The sequence below is a fragment of the Pelecanus crispus genome, chromosome 3 (genome assembly GCF_030463565.1).
Source record: "Pelecanus crispus isolate bPelCri1 chromosome 3, bPelCri1.pri, whole genome shotgun sequence".
In the NCBI taxonomy this organism is placed as follows: Eukaryota; Metazoa; Chordata; class Aves; order Pelecaniformes; family Pelecanidae; genus Pelecanus; species Pelecanus crispus.
In genome coordinates, this window is record NC_134645.1 from 12730685 (window position 1) to 12748973 (window position 18289).

The following is an 18289-nucleotide window of genomic DNA, read 5'->3' on the forward strand; positions in this document are numbered from 1 at the left end:
CTGCAAAGGCATCTATGTTTTTAAATGTCATCTTAGCCTTTCTCTGAAATCAAGTTTACAATACTTGAATATTACTAGAGGGGTTACAAGATTAAGCAAGCTATATATATCAGAGCTGCATTATGGTAATTAAAATACTTTCCCATGATTCTTTTCATTTCTAATCCATTGTTGAGTGTGATTAAAGTGGTAACAACCAGTTGCATTCAACTTCTGGTTGATGTCCAGGACCTGTGAATACTTGGCAACTTGTCTGCAGTTCTGTAGTCCTTGTGCATAAATAGTTAATGGGTTTTTGTTTTATTCTGTGTGTTTTCCAATCTTTTGTAGGGAGCAGCATATGTGGAATTTGATGTACATCTTTCTAAAGATCACGTGCCTATTGTATACCATGATCTTACATGTTGCATGGCCATGAAAAAGGTAAACAAGCTGATATCTGTATTTTATCTTTAAATGTGACCATTCCAGAAACTAAAATGCCAAGTTCTCATGGAAATAATTCTGTGGAATCAAGGGATGGAATGGGAGTAAATATGCAGTGTTACTGTGTGCATAAAGTAGAGCAAGGAAGTTAAGTTGAGTTTTTCCTTTTGATGTTGTAACAACAGCATTTCAGATGCATGGTTTGAGACTCTTCAAGCCTACATTGTAGTTGGTTTTTTTTTTAGCTTTTTTTATTTATGGTTTGGAAGAAAAATGCAGACAACTCCACTATATTCAGTAGCACCTCTGAGACTCTTCTAGACTGTCAGAGTAAGAACTTCTGGTTGTTTCTTTTTTGAGGAAGAGTTAGCGTGATCCTCAGCATGACTTCTCACTCCTGCTGATACTTAAATGTATACTTCTCTTAAGCAGTTAATGCTCTCTAGGTTAAAACAAAGTCTACCTTGTTTGGTATCCCGGTAGCGGCCAGTAGATGGAAAGCAGAAAAGTGGAAGAAACAAGGATCTCCTTCACTTAGGGAGTTTGATTAGCCACAAATGGCTTGGCTTCCATTAGTTTTTCTAACTCTTTCTTTAACCCTTTTTTACTTCTACATTTTTCTCTGTCCTTTAACTGTGAGGTAAACAATATACTTCATGTCTCATTGAGACAGTAAGTGAGGCTAAGAACTGCTTTTGGATTGCTTGGTGGAACAGAAGGAAAGGAGTTAAGACAGAGGTCCTAGGAGCAGGAAAATGGCTCTTGAAAGCAAGTTCTGTTCCTTTCCTTGCTTACCTGATGAGGTTGCAGTTGTTGTTCCTTCTTTTTTTAACCAAAACCTCCTTTCTGCTGTTTCTGTAAGCATCAAGGGTACTATAACACTGTTCACTGCTTCTTACATTACTCGTACATACAGATAAGCATTCCTTAAAAGGTGCTCTGAACAGACTATCACAATACCTCTTAAATACCCAAGTTTTATGAAGCATAACAATTGAATGTTTTCATGGAGTAAAGTGACATGACACTCCTTAATAATGAGAGAACCATAGGCATAAGGACTGGGGACACAAAAAAACCCACGGAGGTGCTTTTCTGTATGGTCTGTTGCATGTTCTCCACTGAGGCCAGAATACTTACATTCAGCAGCAGTGCAAGGAGGTTGGACTGTTCCTGTTCTAGTTTTCTTCCTTTCTAGTTCTGGCAGTGAATAACAAAGATGGCAGACTGCAATATAAGTTCTCTCTTCTTGGCACTAAGTCAGTGTCATCAAACTCTCACACCCATTACGATATTGCAGTTTATATGAAGTTTGGTTTTGAACAGTTGTGGAAATGGAACTTTGATTAAGGGAAATGCATAGTGTATATTGAATCAATATTGCCTTGTTGAGTAAAAATTTCTTTATAGTGAAGAGGAGAAATCAAAAATGGATTGACAGAATTTTTTTTACACCAGATCTTTATTTTAGGGGCAGGGTGTCTGTGTCTCAGTTTTACCAGGACACTTGTCCTTATTTTATTAGTTTCTGAGACATTGGATGGACAGTAATAAACTGAACTGCCTTGGAGTATTTTTTTAATACGTTTCTTTACTTGCACACTCTTCCTGAATACAATAACTAGTTAGGTTTTTACAGAACAAATATGCTAACCTCTTCAGAAGAAAGAACATTGAAGCTTCTGACTTGAATGAAAGACCAAATCCGGGTGTTTTTTTTTTTTTTTTTTTTCAAATTGACGTCTGTTTTATGCTTCTGAGTGCCTATGTTGTCTCCTGAAAACTGATAATCTTACTCTTATTATAATAAAAGATATCACTTGTATCTTTATCAATGAAAGAGAAAAAAATTAGTTGCCTTTGATGTTACCATATTAAAAGCCTGTAGGCTTTTTTTGTAGTTTTCAGTGATGCTTAATTATGTATTATTTCTCTTCAAAGAAACTGGATACAGAGCCTTTGGAACTGTTTGAGATTGCAGTCAAAGAACTCACGTTTGATCAGCTGCAGTTATTGAAGGTATTGTTCTTTGGCTAGTATGACATGCTATGTGTAGAACTTTAAATGGTGTATGAAGCTTAGATTTTTGGTGTAACTAGATAGTTTGGCAGAGCACAAGTTTTAAAAATTGTACAAGTAGAACGAGTAGCTAATTCCAAGAATAGTACTTTTGGACCATCATTACAACTTGAATGAATCTCATTACTTATCTTCTAGAAAGATGGTCTGACAACTTGTGTAGATCCATATCACTATGCTAACATTGATAATCTTTAAAAAAATAAGAAAGGCTGAAAGTGGTAGGGTTCATTGAAAGCCAGTGCTTTGGCATCTTTGTTGAAGAAGATAGATACCTGTCATAAAGTCTATCTAATTTTCAAATGTTTCCCTGTTAACAAGGGAGATCCAGATTATGTTGAACTCCTCTTTGGAGGTGCATATGGAGGTGTAAAGGGTCCATGATTCAATGGTATGGATTGGACAAACTGGCTAGACATAATTGGTTGTTTTTATTTAATTGGGTATCACTGTATCTTCTGAACAGAAGTGCCCTGCCTACTTAAAAGGGGGTTGGGGATGAGACTGGGCCACTGAAGACCCAGCTGAGATATCTGTCCTCAGTCAAGGAAGCACCTGGCTGATCCAAGAACTACATGTTTCTTTTTACTTAAAATTACTTGGTATCCTCCTTTTTGTGGAGAGAGAATTTGAATGGAGTGAGGGAGCTGGCCCTATGCCTGGCCTGGTTCTATCTCAGTATGTGACTACACTATAAAACCGCTGTTGGCCCTCTGTCTGCACTTGATGGAAACACATCTGACAGAGGAGGGTTTAATGTTCAGGCGTCTTCACATCTTAATGTTAAATTATATTATGTGTGTTTCTACCCTTGAATATGTATTCTGAATTTTCAGTAAGAACATTTTCAGTTTGGCTTTGAGCTTTCCTTGGAATCTTTGTTTTAAAGTTTGAAAGAAAACTGTGATGTGTGCTAGTATTTCCTTATTCTTTTACAAATTACTAAAACTGCAGACCTTTAAACTTAAAAACAATTTGTAAGGAAAATTAGTTATATTTTACATGTAGTAAGATCTCTATGGGTGGAGTATTTGTTAATTTTACTCTTCTTATGCTCTTCAGCTGGCTCACGTGACTGCCCTGAAAGTAAAAGATCACAATGGTATGTACTAGTTTGCAAGAGTCGTGAGACTTATTTATTCCCATGTACTCTGTGGTTGCAGTCACTTGTTCTAATCACATTTGGCTTCTTCCGAATGTTTCTAAATGCTTACGTAGTTACTTTAATTTTGTGCGTGCTATAGAGTTCTTTGGGAAGTAAATACCTGGACGGGAGTTACTCCCTTGGGAAGAGGGGACAGGAGGGTAGAAGATGAATGTGTAACTAAATATATATTTATGAATATTCTTAATAAAATTGCTACTAATGTTTCCATCTTATGCTTCTCTAACTGTACCTTTTTGGCAGCTCTTCAGCATTGCTAACAAGAACTATGGTAACTGCTGTAGTGTGTCTTATTGGTGCTGTAAATTTTTGGCCTTAATTCATCCCCTTTATAGGGACAGCAAAATCAAGCAAAGTATCTCACACATCCTACCTGTCTGGGAAAAGATAAAATAAATAATAAGCCTTGACAGGCAAGGCTGCTTCTAGTGGATGTGATTCAGTGACTGAAACCGTGAGGAATGGGGGAAGCTGCTTCTGATAAATATTCTGGCAAGGCTTTTAATGGGGTGGGTCAAAAATCTTTCCCACTGGCAAAACAGGAATTGCCAACACTATCCTTGGAATACATCAGTGTTAGAGGGAAGGCTTAGGTAAGCCTAAAGACAGACCTGACTCCATTCTTTACTCTTAAAGGCCTTATGGTTTTGAGCCAGTCTTTTCTTGCTGGGATTAGCAAGATCTGTTTTGATTCAATATTTTGTATTTCTTTTCAGCATCTTTTAAAGATGAAGAAAACTCTGCTTTTGAGACCCAGCCATTTCCTTCTCTGCAGAGAGTAAGCAGTGAATATAGAGCAATAGAGATGACGGCTGTGGAACATAAAAACATGTGTTTTTCTTTCAGCTTTGCACACATAGCAAGCAATATTAATTTTTGGTTCTAGGCCTCCCATATCAATGCTGGAACTGAGAACACGAGCTATATTGTTGGCTCCTGGAGCCTTTTCAGCACTTAAAAGTAATATTTTGCATATCTTTCAAGCTTCTTAATTCACAAACCCAAGTTTTATAGCTCAGGATACATTCAGTTTTACAGCTAGTTAACATCTGGGCATTGCATTTTAAAGCATTGACAATTGTTTGTTAATTTTGGAAAAAAATCCTGGCCTTTGGCAGTTCATTCAATACTCTTGGCCATGCAGCAGAGCCAGACCCAGAGAAATTGTGAGTTTCTAGCGTGTTCCCATTCATGACTGCTAGCCAACTCTGGGCTTTGTGTTGGCTTATTTTTCACAGAAACAACTGACCAAAAGCCAGTTTGATACTGTCTACAGTGTTTTTTTTTTTTCTAGAACTTCTCCCCACCCCCCCTTGTGTTTTTCCTAATGTCTGAACTGCTCATTAACATGCCTTTTAGGGATTTGTTTTATACAATAGTACTGCTTTTTATTTGGATTATGGAGATGATTAGTATCCAGTTATTTATAGGCTTATGTCAGAGCATGTATGAAGTGTCCATCAGTTACAGGGCATACGCCCAACTGTATTTTTTTACTGTCTAATCAGATTACTGTGTAGCTACAGAAAATAAAGAACTTTGTGTAATAGACTAAACTGCTGAGGTTCAATTCCTCTACCTGTTTTGATTCCCCAAATTTAATTTTCTTCCTATAAGAAAAGGTATGTTACTCTCTTCTGTACCTGTCATCTTTACAGGGTTCCAGAATCATCTACCAACATTTCTTTCATTTCATTAGCTGTTAGTTTCACCTTTTGATTTGAAGTCACCTTACAATTAATTCTTTACAAGAATTTCACATACTTTTGTTCTCATCATCATAATGGCAAGCTCACAGATTTCATACTTAGGACTATGTGCTACTTAAGGTACTGTTTGCATTCAGAAAAAACTTCCTGGAGAAGTAAAAAAACTTCCCTTCCCACATGTTAAGGTGAATTGACTTGCATTTTTACCTTGTCAAAATTAGGTTCTTAAGATTTTATCCATTTTTATGTATTTCCTAGCTTTAAACTAAAGGAGAAAAAGGTGTATATGTATCTTGTATGAAATGTTAAAAACTTAGGGTTTTTTTTTTTATTCTACTGTTAGACCCCATAGGCGTTAAATTCCAATGTACTTTCCCAGTAGTTAGCCTCCTAGTGCTTAGTTGTCCTCCTTTGCTGTAGGGTCTGTTCACAGTGAAGTTTTTTTCAGGTCCTGGAGTCTGTTTCTGAAGATGTTGGGTTCAACATAGAAATAAAATGGATCTGTCAACAAAGGGTAAGTAAATGCACGTGTGATTTGCTTTGATAATTTGTCATTCTCGTGGCTAAAGCTTGTAATTTGACATGGCAATTCATGAGCTACAAACAAAGGCATAATTTTGAGTTTTTTTGTGACTCTTTGTTTTATTATAACCCACTGGCTTTAAAACTGGGAGTATAATAGCACTGCTCTAGCAAATGAACAAACTTACTCTTAAAACAATAGAAGTATTTATAGGACTGAGTTCATAATGAACCTGAGACTGCTTTTAGTAGAAGACCCTTTTTAAAGTCAATGAATTACAACAGGTCAGCCATGCTGTATATGGGAAAAACGACAAGAAATTCAAATTCTTCTGGCCTGGTGCAGGAGCAGCTACAACATGATGCAGTGTTACAATCAACTGTTTCCTTCTAGTCAGCAGTACTGCAGACTCAGCTGGATTATTTAGTGCTTGGTCTAGAAGGAAATGTCAAGGCTAGGACTGGAAGCCTGGAGTGGGAGAAAAACTAAGCAGAGTGGTTGGTTGTCGTGGTTTAGCCCCAGCCAGCAACTAAGCACCACGCAGCCGCTCACTCACTCCCCCTACCCTGATGGGATGGGGGAGAGAATCGGAGGAGTAAGAGTGAGGAAAAACTCCTGGGTTGAGATAAGAACAATTTAATAATTGAAATAAAGTAAAATAATTATAATAATAACAATATAATAGTGATGATAATAATAATATACAAAGCAAGTGAGACACAATGTGATTGCTCACCACCTGCTGACTGATACCCAGACAGTTCCTGAGCAGTGATTGCATCCCCCTGGCCAACTCCTCCCAGTTTATATACTGAGCATGATGTCATATGGTATGGAATAGCCCTTTGGTCAGTTTGGATCAAGTGTTCTGGCTGTGCCCCCTCCCAGCTTCTTGTGCACCTGGCAGAGCACGGGAAGCTGAAAAGTCTTTGACTAGCATAAGCAGTCCTTAGCAACAACTAAAACATCAGTGTGTTATCAGCATTATTCTCATACTAAATCCAAAACACAGCACTATGCCTGCTACTAGGAAGAAAACTAACTCTATCCCAGCCAAAACCGGGACATAGGTGGAAGTCTGTATGCATAGAAACATGTTAATGCTCTCAGAGATGGGTCAGCTGCAGAAGGACTAGTACCTGCTATTCTCAAAGGCAAAGGATATCTCATTTATTTCTAAAAATCTTATTGTTGCATTTTTATATTTCAAAAAAGCAGTACAAAGTGTCTGTAACAGTTTTTAGTGATCTTTCATGGAATCTCTTTGTGTTTTCAAAATTAGAAAAGGCTTTATAGAAACTCTCCTTGGATGGGACTGCTGTTAGAATTCAGCTGTACCTCACAGACTGACAGTTCTGTAGAGCTGTAACTAGCATTCAGTAGACTGAAGGAGTGACTTCTGTATTCAGACTTGGAAACTGAATTCTCATTTTGCTCAGGTTGAATGAGAGACCATTACTTGTTAAAATAATTTTAGTAAGCATTAATATAAATGGCTGAAACTTGTCCTTTCTTCTTATAGGATGGACAGTGGGATGGCAACTTGTCAACTTATTTTGATATGAACCTCTTTCTAGATATTATTCTAAAAACTGTTCTGATGAATGCTGGAAGAAGAAGGATTGTATTTTCTTCTTTTAATGCAGATATTTGTACAATGTAAGTTAAGAAGAAATATACAATATATCTTTTTTCTTTCTTTCTTTGGTAAAACTTACGTTGGGTTTTCGTATGTCCAAAGTAATAACACATGTTTTGATTAGACCTAAACTTTGGGTGCCAAAATAGTTAGGAATTGAAACGAGAAATTAGACCACTTTGCCATCTGAGCTGTGTCAGAATTAAAATAGAAGAACAAAATCAAAGATGACATTTTTGTGAAGTGCCTTCCTGAATGCCTCACTCTTTCTTGACACAACAAAAAAGGTCAAAATTTCTTCTGGTATCACAAAGTCTTTTTCAGTCATATTTAAGGGGTATACAAGCTTAATTTACAAACAAAATTAATTTTGTTACAATTTTTTCACTACATCTGCCTTTTAAAAAGGACAGAAAATGAAATAGCTTTGAATGATCCGCGTTTGGTTTTTTGTTAAGCAGTTTGTTTTCCTTTTATGGAATGTCATATTGAAGGTATTGGACCACAGAAAAAGCATAGGGGTTGAACTGGGGAACAAGCAGTTGGGATGCATATGAACTAATAATATGCTGTAGTATTTCATAATAAGAAGTGATTTAGCACTGTTAATGAAAGGCTTTATGGAAATCTCATTTGATGAGAGACTGCACTGATGAAATACCACTGAAGGGTAAATGAGCAGGACAAAACCAAATCAAGGTACTGATAAAAGGACTAAGGAACAAGCGTTTAAGTGCATAACACACTAATACCAAAACTTTGCTTCCATCTGTTGTCATTTCATACCAGCTCTGGTATCAGACTTAAAAAACACATTAATAAGGTAAGGTATTACATATTAAACATGTTTATAAAATCTTATCATGAATGTTCATTTTACTCTAATGTGCATTTAAGAAGAAAATTACAGAATTTGACAGTCTTCAAGGATTTTGTATAAATATTTTGAGGATCTGGATCTGAGTTCAACTTAGTCTAGCTTCCCTGAAACGGTGTATCTTAATCTCTAATTATTGGTAAAAGTAACAGACAGAACAGTTTATCTACACAGTTTCATACTAAACTGTAGTATCATCTTGTGGCACCAGCTAGGAATTAGAAGAACATGCAGTAAAGGGCGTAATCCTCCTCAAACAGTAAGATTGAATTTCCCTGCTTTTTAACACATTTGCAATTTGTAAACTTTTTTTATAACAGGGTTCGGCATAAGCAAAACAAGTATCCTGTGTTATTTCTCACCCAAGGAGAATCTAAACTCTATCCAGAACTTATGGATCTTAGATCTCGTACAACTCCAATTGCCATTACTTTTGCACAGTTTGAAAACTTGCTGGTAAGCTGACAAGCTCTGGTATTAATCTGCAGTAAAATGAAGCTAAATTATTACTACTTTTTGTAAATCCATAATTTTTGACACTAATACTTAACATTACAAACAATATCACAAAAGAAATACACTAGCATTTAGTAACTGCTAAAATAATGTCTGACTGTCAGTTATTTCAATGTCTGTATAATACATTGTTTAATAAATAGTGCTATCAGTAATCTCTTTAATTGTGTTAAATTATTTTTTATTAATATTATAGATGAAATCATAAGGAGCTGCAAGTGTCAAAGGTTTAAAAAAAAACAATGTGAGAGTTTTTCAGAAACATGGATTTTAATTGAAGTGTTTTGTATTTCAGGGAATTAATGTGCACTCTGAAGACCTGCTGAGGAATCCATCATTTATTAAAAGGGCCAAATCTAAAGGCCTAGTAATTTTCTCATGGGGTGATGATGCAAATGACCCAGATAACAGGAAGAAGCTGAGAGAATATGGTGTTCATGGGCTAATATATGACAGGTACTTCACTGTGTTTTAAAAATAGTAAGAAGAATAATTAAGCTGAGAAATTATTGTATCCCGATTTCTTGTGAAATTTTGCATTTGTGCAGAACACCTTTCTTTGGTATTATAAGCACAAGCCCATAACACCAATTCAAAACCAAGACTAGCACTAATTTCTATTCTTTCAGCTGTGTATATGAAGCAAAATAACTTTTGCTTCTGCTGAGGTTCATATAAATATAATTTGGTTCTCCAAAGAACTAGTGCATGGCATATACATTTAACATACTATTAACATTCCTGATAGTAATTCTTAAATTTTGTACATGACATGGTGAGAACAATGTTATTTAACTGTTCAGCTGAAATCTCCAACTTTCTACATTTAGTTATGAAAATAGTTAACACAACTTAAATGAATGATTTTAACTTAATTTTTTTGACAACATTCTCTTGTGCTTCAAAGCTGTGAATTCACCATTTTTCCTATTAAAATTAGCTTGGAGTGACTCCCAGGGCAAACTGCCAAATTAGTCACTTCAGAAAGTAGTTATTACATCCACACAATTCAGGTGGACATCAGAATACCATGGTAAATCTTTGAACAAAACTGTTATTTTAGTTCCTTACAAAACTGAGAAGATTTAGCTCTTTTAACATAAAAGATGTGAAATTCATTATTACAAGACGATGATTAATTTGGGAAGCTGTATTAAATTAGACTTTCTGATAGATTACAAAGAATATGTAATTGTGAAAGCATTAAGTGTAACTGAAGTGTCAAATTACAGAAGAATTTCAAACCCTTTGCTTTAGCAAGAGCATTGCTTTGCATACTGCTTTACCTAAAAAAAAAAAAAAAAAAAGGGTGGGGTGGGGAGGGAAATCAAGTAATTGTCAAGGACTCTGTTTTATTAAGTGAAAACTGGGAGTAGAGTTAACATATCTAGAGGCAAGAAATTGAGTATGTTTGCTCTTAGAGTTCTAGGCTGCCAGTGTAAAAAATAGTTAACTCCCTTCAGTCTATTGACTGTTTAAGAATCCTTCCAGGGTGGTTGGTCCAGTGCTTCTCTGGTTTCCTGGAGGTCTCCCTTCTTGTACTGTATAGTATGTCTCCTTTTCATTAGTGGTAAAAAGGAGTAACAAGACTTCTACATTGCGGATCAGCTTTGGACTGGTCATTGAAACATAAGTCCTCTTCCCTGATACATGTGCTACATGTCATACCTCTCCTACTACAACTCAAGATTGAGGCCCCTTTAGTAGGTGAAGAATATCTCCGGACTAGTATGCAGATGAAATGGTCTTCTAAAGACCCTGACTCTTTAGTGTACAGTCACAGGGTTGTTACAAAATTTGATCCTGTGGTATGCATAACTTGAAGTGATAAATTATTGGTCTTATAGGCAGGTGGGGTGTTTTAATCAAATACTACTGCATAAAGTGTTCTTATGAAATGTCTGTTCATCTGATGCCTACTAATCCAGTTTTCTAGAGTTCTTAATTACTCCTGATGTAATAGATACGCACTGCTATGGTAAAATAGTAAAACGGGTGACGGCCTTATTTCTGATTTCATGTTGCTTTTATTACCTTACATACTTAATTGCTCAACACTACTTAAATAATGTTGCATGTATGTCAAGGCTGCAAGTCTGCTACGTGTCATCTTATGTTCCATTTTGTACTGTTTATTGTGTTAAGTTGCAGTATGATAGAACACCTTTTAACTCACCTTTTGATGACTGACCAATTAATTGGAATTGATAGGCTGAATTCCCTTGATTTAACTGAACAAAAAATTCTTAACCTTCCTGCACTATTCAGGTCATCTAGATTCTTAATAATATTCATCTCTCCTCTCACCATTTGCCCCCTGTATGTCTGCCACCTTGTTGACATCTTTCCACTTTAATTTTGGGGTTCCTCTCAATAATATTAATTCCAGAGCTGTTTAAAAACCAGTAGTTCAGTGGTGCTTTTTTTTCTTTTTCAAGTTACAAACTGCAATTGAGTAGCAAACAATTATATCATTTCAGTATAATTGTTGCAGGCTTATTAATTTCTAAATGTTATTGACCTTTCTGTAGGCCAAAACAAATATTGGAATGTTCCTTTACAATTCTTCATTATTTTTCAAAATTTACTAATTGTCTGAATAGAATTTAATCTTAATATAGGTTCTTTAGAATGAACATGACACTTGCTGAAAATTGCATCACCTATCTCAAGCTGGACATTTTGAGCAGGTGGTACCTGCAAGTCCTGGCTGGCATGTCTAAATGTAAAACGTGGCAGCAAGTATTTCCATTCACAGTTGGAGGTGCTGGGTAAAGAGGCAGTCTTTCAAATCATTTGAGAGTATGAAGTTGATATCAAGAGTTTAAATTGTCAAAAGTTTAAATAGATACGGTGTAAGCATCCATATTCCATGCTGTTTGAAGTTTAGAAATAGATAAATTCAAAACTACTGTGAAGCAGAACTCAAGTAGAGAGATGTACATGCCTGTTTCAAGGTCTAGAAATAAGTAGGGACTGCAGTAATCCGTTTATTAGTGTAAAGCCAGTTTATGCTATGGTTGCATCTTCAGATTCCAGAACATTTCCAGGGCTAAATCAAGATGTGCTTCTTCCATGGCTTCTGCAGAATTTTTGTTGTCTGGACTTAGGGCTAAGTCCAGATATTTATCAAAAATCGCTGTGCCTGGTGTTTTGTGTTGCTGTTTACTAGACCTTTGCTTAAACCATCTTAGTAAGTGTTATTTGTCTGAATAACCTAGGAAGTGAGTACAGGAATTCTGGTGAATTTTAGGTTGCTTGGATATGGCCCTGAGTTATTGTTATTGCATGCAGTAATTATGTCAAAGATTATGAACTGTCTGGGTAGAGATGATTTCTATACGCTATTTTTTCCGAACTTTAATCATCCATGTAGAGTTGAGGAAAACATTGTAGCCACTTGCGAAGACAGCAGAAAAACTGTGTCCTGAATACCAAAAGTTGCTGATACCAAGTGTTGGGGAAAAAAAAAAAGATGCAGGTAGGGGGGAATCTGACTTTCTTTTGCATGGAGAAAAACTGCAAGACTAAATCTCAGAAGCTTACAAATACCAACACTATTAAAAGAACAATCTCACTGGGGCAGGGAAAAGAATTTTTTTTTCTTCCCCCCCCCCCCCCCCCCCCCCCCCCCCCCCCAGTCCTTTCTCCACTTGGGCTGCAGATTATTAGACATACCCAAAGTCATTAAACCAAATGTATGGTCTAGTGCAGCTGCCAGGACAATACTCTACTTTCTTCCTATGTTCAACTAGCATTCATCTCAGCATCTAAGATATCCAAACTACTTGTGTTAAAAGGGCAACCTACAGAAAAGGTGCCACCTCTGCTTCCAAGCTTCTATTTGGGCCCTAATCTAGAAAGTACTTTAAATGCATGACTGGGTATCTTCTATTCACACAAAAGAAAAAACCCTCATGCTTAAAATGCTTTATTAGTTTGATTTAGATTTTATTTAGAGAATCAACTTTAACCTATTGTAGTAAAATTCTCTGGATTGGCAAAAATTATGAATTTTAAAGCAGGACTTATAGGATGATTTGTCTGGTATTTTCCTCCTGGATAAGCTTTGTAAACAGTCCAGGAAATATTTCTGTGTTTGAATATGCGTAACTCCATAAGAACAATGCATTTGTATGTTTTTACGCCAGTTGGCTATATATTAAAATACCAATGTGGAGAGGGAGTGGGTGCTAACTTACACTTGCATTATCTTTTTTTAATTCATGTTACATGATCTGTTGATATTGTTGAATAACATACACAGCTGCATGAAAATATTAAACTAGTAATCCTCAAACATTTATGCTGAAAGCTTTTCCATGAGAATCTTCAGTGAGTTTGTCTCCTCTCTAAACACTACAGTTCCTTATGGCTGCATGTGGGATTTGCAGACTCCAGACAAAAGCTCTGTGCCCTATTAGTATTAACTTTTCAAAACTAACACAGATTTAATTGGCAATAAAGGCAAAAGCATTCAGAACCCTTCTGAAAACTAGAAGACTGTCTTAACCTGTGCCATTTAATTACCTGAAGCTGAATGTTACTTAAATAACAGCGTGGATATGTGTAGGAAATTAACTAGTATTAGTTGATCTATAATTTAATCTACTCAATGATTGAATTAAGATGTTATGCAGTGGCAGTCTAAGTCTTTCCTATTTTGTGAATTGCAAAGTAAACTCAAGTTTACCTTGAGATGTAAACAAAATAAGTTTCAATCAAAAGCTTCAGAAAATCTTTTTTAGCATGAAAAGAGTATTTTGGTGCTGCTAACTCTTCGTTTTTGGACCAAGCAATACCAAAGAAAAACAGCTGTGACTGAGACTTGCTGGATGTATGTGTTTTCAGAGGTTGCAAAAACACCTGGTAGGAGCTAAGGAAATCAGTTTGATGCCCACTGCATAACCCTGGAATGTCATGCAAAGTTTTTGTAGAAAGTGCTAATTTAAAATAGTAGTATTCAAAGGACTTCCCAGTCTTACATTAATAAGCAAGCCCTGCAGAAGTCAAGTGGAGGAACTTTGGTGCATAGCTACTTATAAATAATTGTCCTGTTGAAGATTGAAGGATAGGGAGATGAGAGTTTATTCCTTATTTTGATGGTAATGTTGGAAATCATAGAATCGTTTAGGTTGGGAAAGACCTTTAAGATCATCCAGTCCAACCATTAACTTACACTACCAAGTCCACACTAAACCAATCAAGGGTAGACTAGACTAAACCATGTCCCGAAGTGCCACATCTACCCGTTTTTTGAACGCCTCCAGGGATGGTGACTCCACCACCTCTCTGGGCAGCCTGTTCCAATGCTTGACTACCCTCTCCGTGAATAAATTTTTCCTAATTTCCAACCTGAACCTCCCCTGGCGCAGCTTGAGCCCATTTCCTCTCGTCCTATCGCTAACTACGTGGGAGAAGAGACCAACACCCACCTCACTACAACCTCCTTTCAGGTAGCTGTAGAGAGCGATAAGGTCTCCCCTCAGCCTCCTCTTCTCTAGGCTAAACAATCCCAGTTCCCTCAGCCGCTCCTCATAAGGCCTGTGCTCCAGACCCTTCACCAGCTTTGTTGCCCTTCTCTGAACACGCTCCAGCACCTCAGTGTCTTTCTTGTATTGAGGGGCCCAAAACTGGACACAGTATTCCATAATATATAAAAATAATTCATAAGAGAAGTCCTGGAGCTATGCTCTGGTTTTGCCAGCTGCTGGTGTTTTGTGGACCCACATGAAAAGTGGGGACAAGAAATTCTGAGGTACAAGGGTAGCTGTGCTTCAAATGGCCTTCTCTGCTTTCAGTTTAGAAGAAATACTACATACACATTGGAATGGATTGGTTCCAGTAGAAAGTCTGAAAGGAGCTTGGAGGGTTGGACTTGTCCAAAATCTAAACTGAAAAGACTTGAATATGAAGCAAGAATTACAGGATTTGTGCTGCTGTAGCAAATAACTAATAAAATACGTGTCAGAAGCTGCTTAGAAACTTGCTTAGCCATGTTCTATGAACAAGGGGCTTAGAAACATGCCTTTGTTTTTCCAGTGTAACTGATGGGAAGGACTTAAGATTTGTAGTTTCTAAGGTGCATTGCTATATAGAAAACTATCTTCTAATTTCAGTGCTTTGTCTTGAACGCATAGAGAAATTTATAATTTTAACTTTATAATTTATAATTTATATTTATAATTTATAACTTTAACTGGAGAAAGTATAGGTCATACCTGCATCCTGGAAGGAAGAAAGGTTGGACTTTTATTTTGCAGATAGCTTCTATTAGGCAATTTCAGGTCATAGGCCTGTATTGGATTATAGATTCTGTGCAAGTAATTTAACTGCTGTGCCTTCTGTATGTGTTCCATGAAACTGGACAACATTTGTCCTCACTTCTAGGAGTTTCTTTACAGAAACTCTTTGATCTTACTGTAGGTAACATGAGCCACATCTGTATTTCCTGTAGAAGTGTTTCCTCATTTGAATCCCATTTACTATATCACCGTTTGAGCTGCATATTATTTTTGATGTCTTGGATTTGCCAGCAGTTCACAAGTTGTCTTGCCGGGGTAAAAAGGCACTCCGTTGTTCTTGTTGTGGCATCCTGTTCCTTTTGGACCTAACTTGAAATTTTGGTATGAAAGAGAAAGGATGATGGAATAAAACTAAACTCCTTTCTTGAAGGAATCATAAATGAAAGTATGAATATTCATAAGAGATTAAGGCAGAAGCCACAGTAATTTCTTCTAGAAATTTTCATTGGAAGGAGATAAACCTGGAGACCTGCAATACCTGGAACCATATATGCACAATAGCTACAAGTGAGGGGTCCTGGATGCCAGGATTTAAATTTTGGATATAAATAGCATACTGATGTTAGAAATTTATGTTGGAAGATCAGAATGTATCCTTGTCACAATAAGTGTTGTACCAAGGTTAGGTTAGAGGAACATGAATACTTTTGCTTCATAATGAATTACGCCAAAATAGTATGTGAGTTATGCTCAGTGCCTACACTGTAAAACTTAAAATGTGTTTTGGATTTGGACAGTCTGGTGCAATGTTGACAAATCCTGCAACTTTGATTATGTGTGTGAAAACCAGAAATACTGTTTAAAATAGTAGAGATAGTTAGATTTGCATCAGATTTTCTGTTTTTCACTCTTCACCTAATATTGTAATGGCAATTTAAAAAAATGGTTCTGAATTGGGGGGCGGGGGTGAAATACTTCTTGAAACAGTAAGTATAAACTCCACTCAGTGTTACGTGCAAGTAGCATATCGTAGTCTGTTCAAATAATCTCAGGGCTCTGAAATTTCTTACGCTTCTAAGTTTGAAGCCTGGAACTCTGCTCTTACTTCATGGCTTTGTGCCACCTGTAAAATCACATTTTTCAGGAGAGTGAGGTAAATGCAAGTGGGTAGCTTTTTAGTATATCCAGTGGAATATTAACCATTGTGTGAAAGGAATACCATTTTAAATTGCAAGATGAGTGGCAAAACTTAGGGTACTATCCTCAAACATACTGTTTTTATAGATTTGCTGATACCTAATTTTACTCTAGTAGGGAAAAAAACCCAGTTGCTTTATCTAGTCTACATTTCTGTGAACTGTCAGGTTATACTGAGCAGTGTTTTTTCTTCTCTTGTTTATTCAGAATATATGATTCGAATCCTGAACAACCAAATATATTCCAGGTGGAGCAGCTGGAACGTCTCAAGAAAGAATTACCAGAGTTGAAAAGCTGTGTGTGTCCCACAGTTAGCCACTTTAAATCTATATCTCCATGTAAATGTCATCATAGTTGCCTGGAAGAGAAAGCTGTAGATAACTTGAAGAGTGTTCAAATGCAAAAGGACTGATTCTAGGCAGAATGCTGTTTTCTATCTATTTAACTTTCACCATTGGGACAGTGCTGTCTATGCCTTCAGGTTGGTTTGTTTTATTTTTAAGTCCCCAGATAGCAATAACTGTGTTCCTTGTTCCTGACAGTACTTGTTAAAATTTCAAACAATGTTAAAATATTCAGCCAGCTATAGTTATTGTTTCAATTTACATAGACAGTTTTAACTTTTTCCTGTAATCGTCTCAAATCTTGAAAAAGATGATTAACACTAAGTGTGGTTTTAAAAATAAAAAAAAAGTTATTAAACAGTCTGAGGAGTGGAAACTCAGAAACTAAACTGTAGGGAAATGACAATAATCTGATATTGAATATGCTGAAAAATTGTTCTGACTTTGATTTTTACTTCAGTGCTACAGCTTGTCAGCCTGTATCTGACAACAGGAAATTAAGAGTGATTGTTAAGATACATATAATTAGATCTGGCCTGAATAAATTTGTACCTCTTATATATGTATTTGCACTGATAGATCCACCTGTACAAAGCTTTGTGCCATTTTAAAAAAATCTATATATTTTTAAGTAAACTGCAATGCATGTTAACTCTTCCTCCCCCCTGCCCCCACTTCACTGGACACTTAGGCTGCTGCCATTATTTTCTGATTTGCCAATTCATTGGTACAGTGTCTGTGTATAGCAGTCAAGGGTGAACCACACCTATGATTTTTTTTTTTTCATTAATCTCACATAGGCCTGCTAAACTCTAGAAATGTTGCAAATAATTTTAACAGAATTACAGAAACATCTTCAGTGGTTGAGAATCTTCTTTGCACAGTAACATTAATAAACAGAATATGTAACATACACAAACTCTACAAAATGCATGCTTTAGTTATTAAGCATGAAATTTAGGTGTTTGCTGAGGTCCTTGCATCTTTACGGTGCTAGTTGTGTGAAGGGTGCAAGGACTAACTCAACTACTTAATCTTCCTTGCCTAAAACCACAAGCCTGTTATTCAGAAACATTTGAAGAAAAGGCTATACCATACATGGTTTGTCTTATTTACATAATACAAGCTACTAGCTTTTGTATTTTACAAGATTTTTTTTTTTCCTCAGCAAGAACCACAAATGTACTGAATTCAGATAATCAGTATTCTGTTGGCTGGTATCTATCCTCTGTAATTTATTACAAAGTCATAGTTCAGAGTTCTTTAATAGGTAGGTATGCATGTCCTTTTTCTTCCTGAAGTTGCAGGTAGTGCCAACACAACAGCTGTAACTTTCTACTGAAGTGTTAATGTATAATAAGAATGGAAAATATTTATTTTTCTCTTGTAAATTGACAATGAAAGCAAGTGTGTACTATATTCTTTATATACAGTTATTGCTACATAGAATTGATTGTACAAAGAGTAAAGCCATTGCAAATAAGTGCTTGAGCCTGCACTGCTGAGCAGTGTGAAACAGCCAGCTTGTTTCAACTTGCCTTGTGCATGTTAGTATTTAAAGTTTGTTTG

At 36.3% G+C, this 18289-nt stretch overlaps 1 protein-coding gene across 2 annotated transcripts in view; it reads left to right on the forward strand.

The window, feature by feature from the left end:
- Nucleotides 1-17380, forward strand: part of GPCPD1 (glycerophosphocholine phosphodiesterase 1) — a 47340-nt gene extending 29960 nt beyond the window's left edge. For both annotated transcript variants that reach the window (XM_075706785.1, XM_075706786.1), the window contains 9 exons: nt 331-423; nt 2368-2445; nt 3568-3607; nt 4387-4448; nt 5828-5893; nt 7425-7561; nt 8739-8874; nt 9230-9390; nt 16584-17380. In XM_075706785.1, coding sequence (XP_075562900.1) covers nt 331-423; nt 2368-2445; nt 3568-3607; nt 4387-4448; nt 5828-5893; nt 7425-7561; nt 8739-8874; nt 9230-9390; nt 16584-16788 — 978 coding nt within the window. In that variant the 3' untranslated portion in view covers nt 16789-17380. The remainder of the gene's footprint in view (nt 1-330; nt 424-2367; nt 2446-3567; nt 3608-4386; nt 4449-5827; nt 5894-7424; nt 7562-8738; nt 8875-9229; nt 9391-16583) is intronic.
- The last annotated feature ends 909 nt before the right edge of the window (nt 17381-18289 follow it).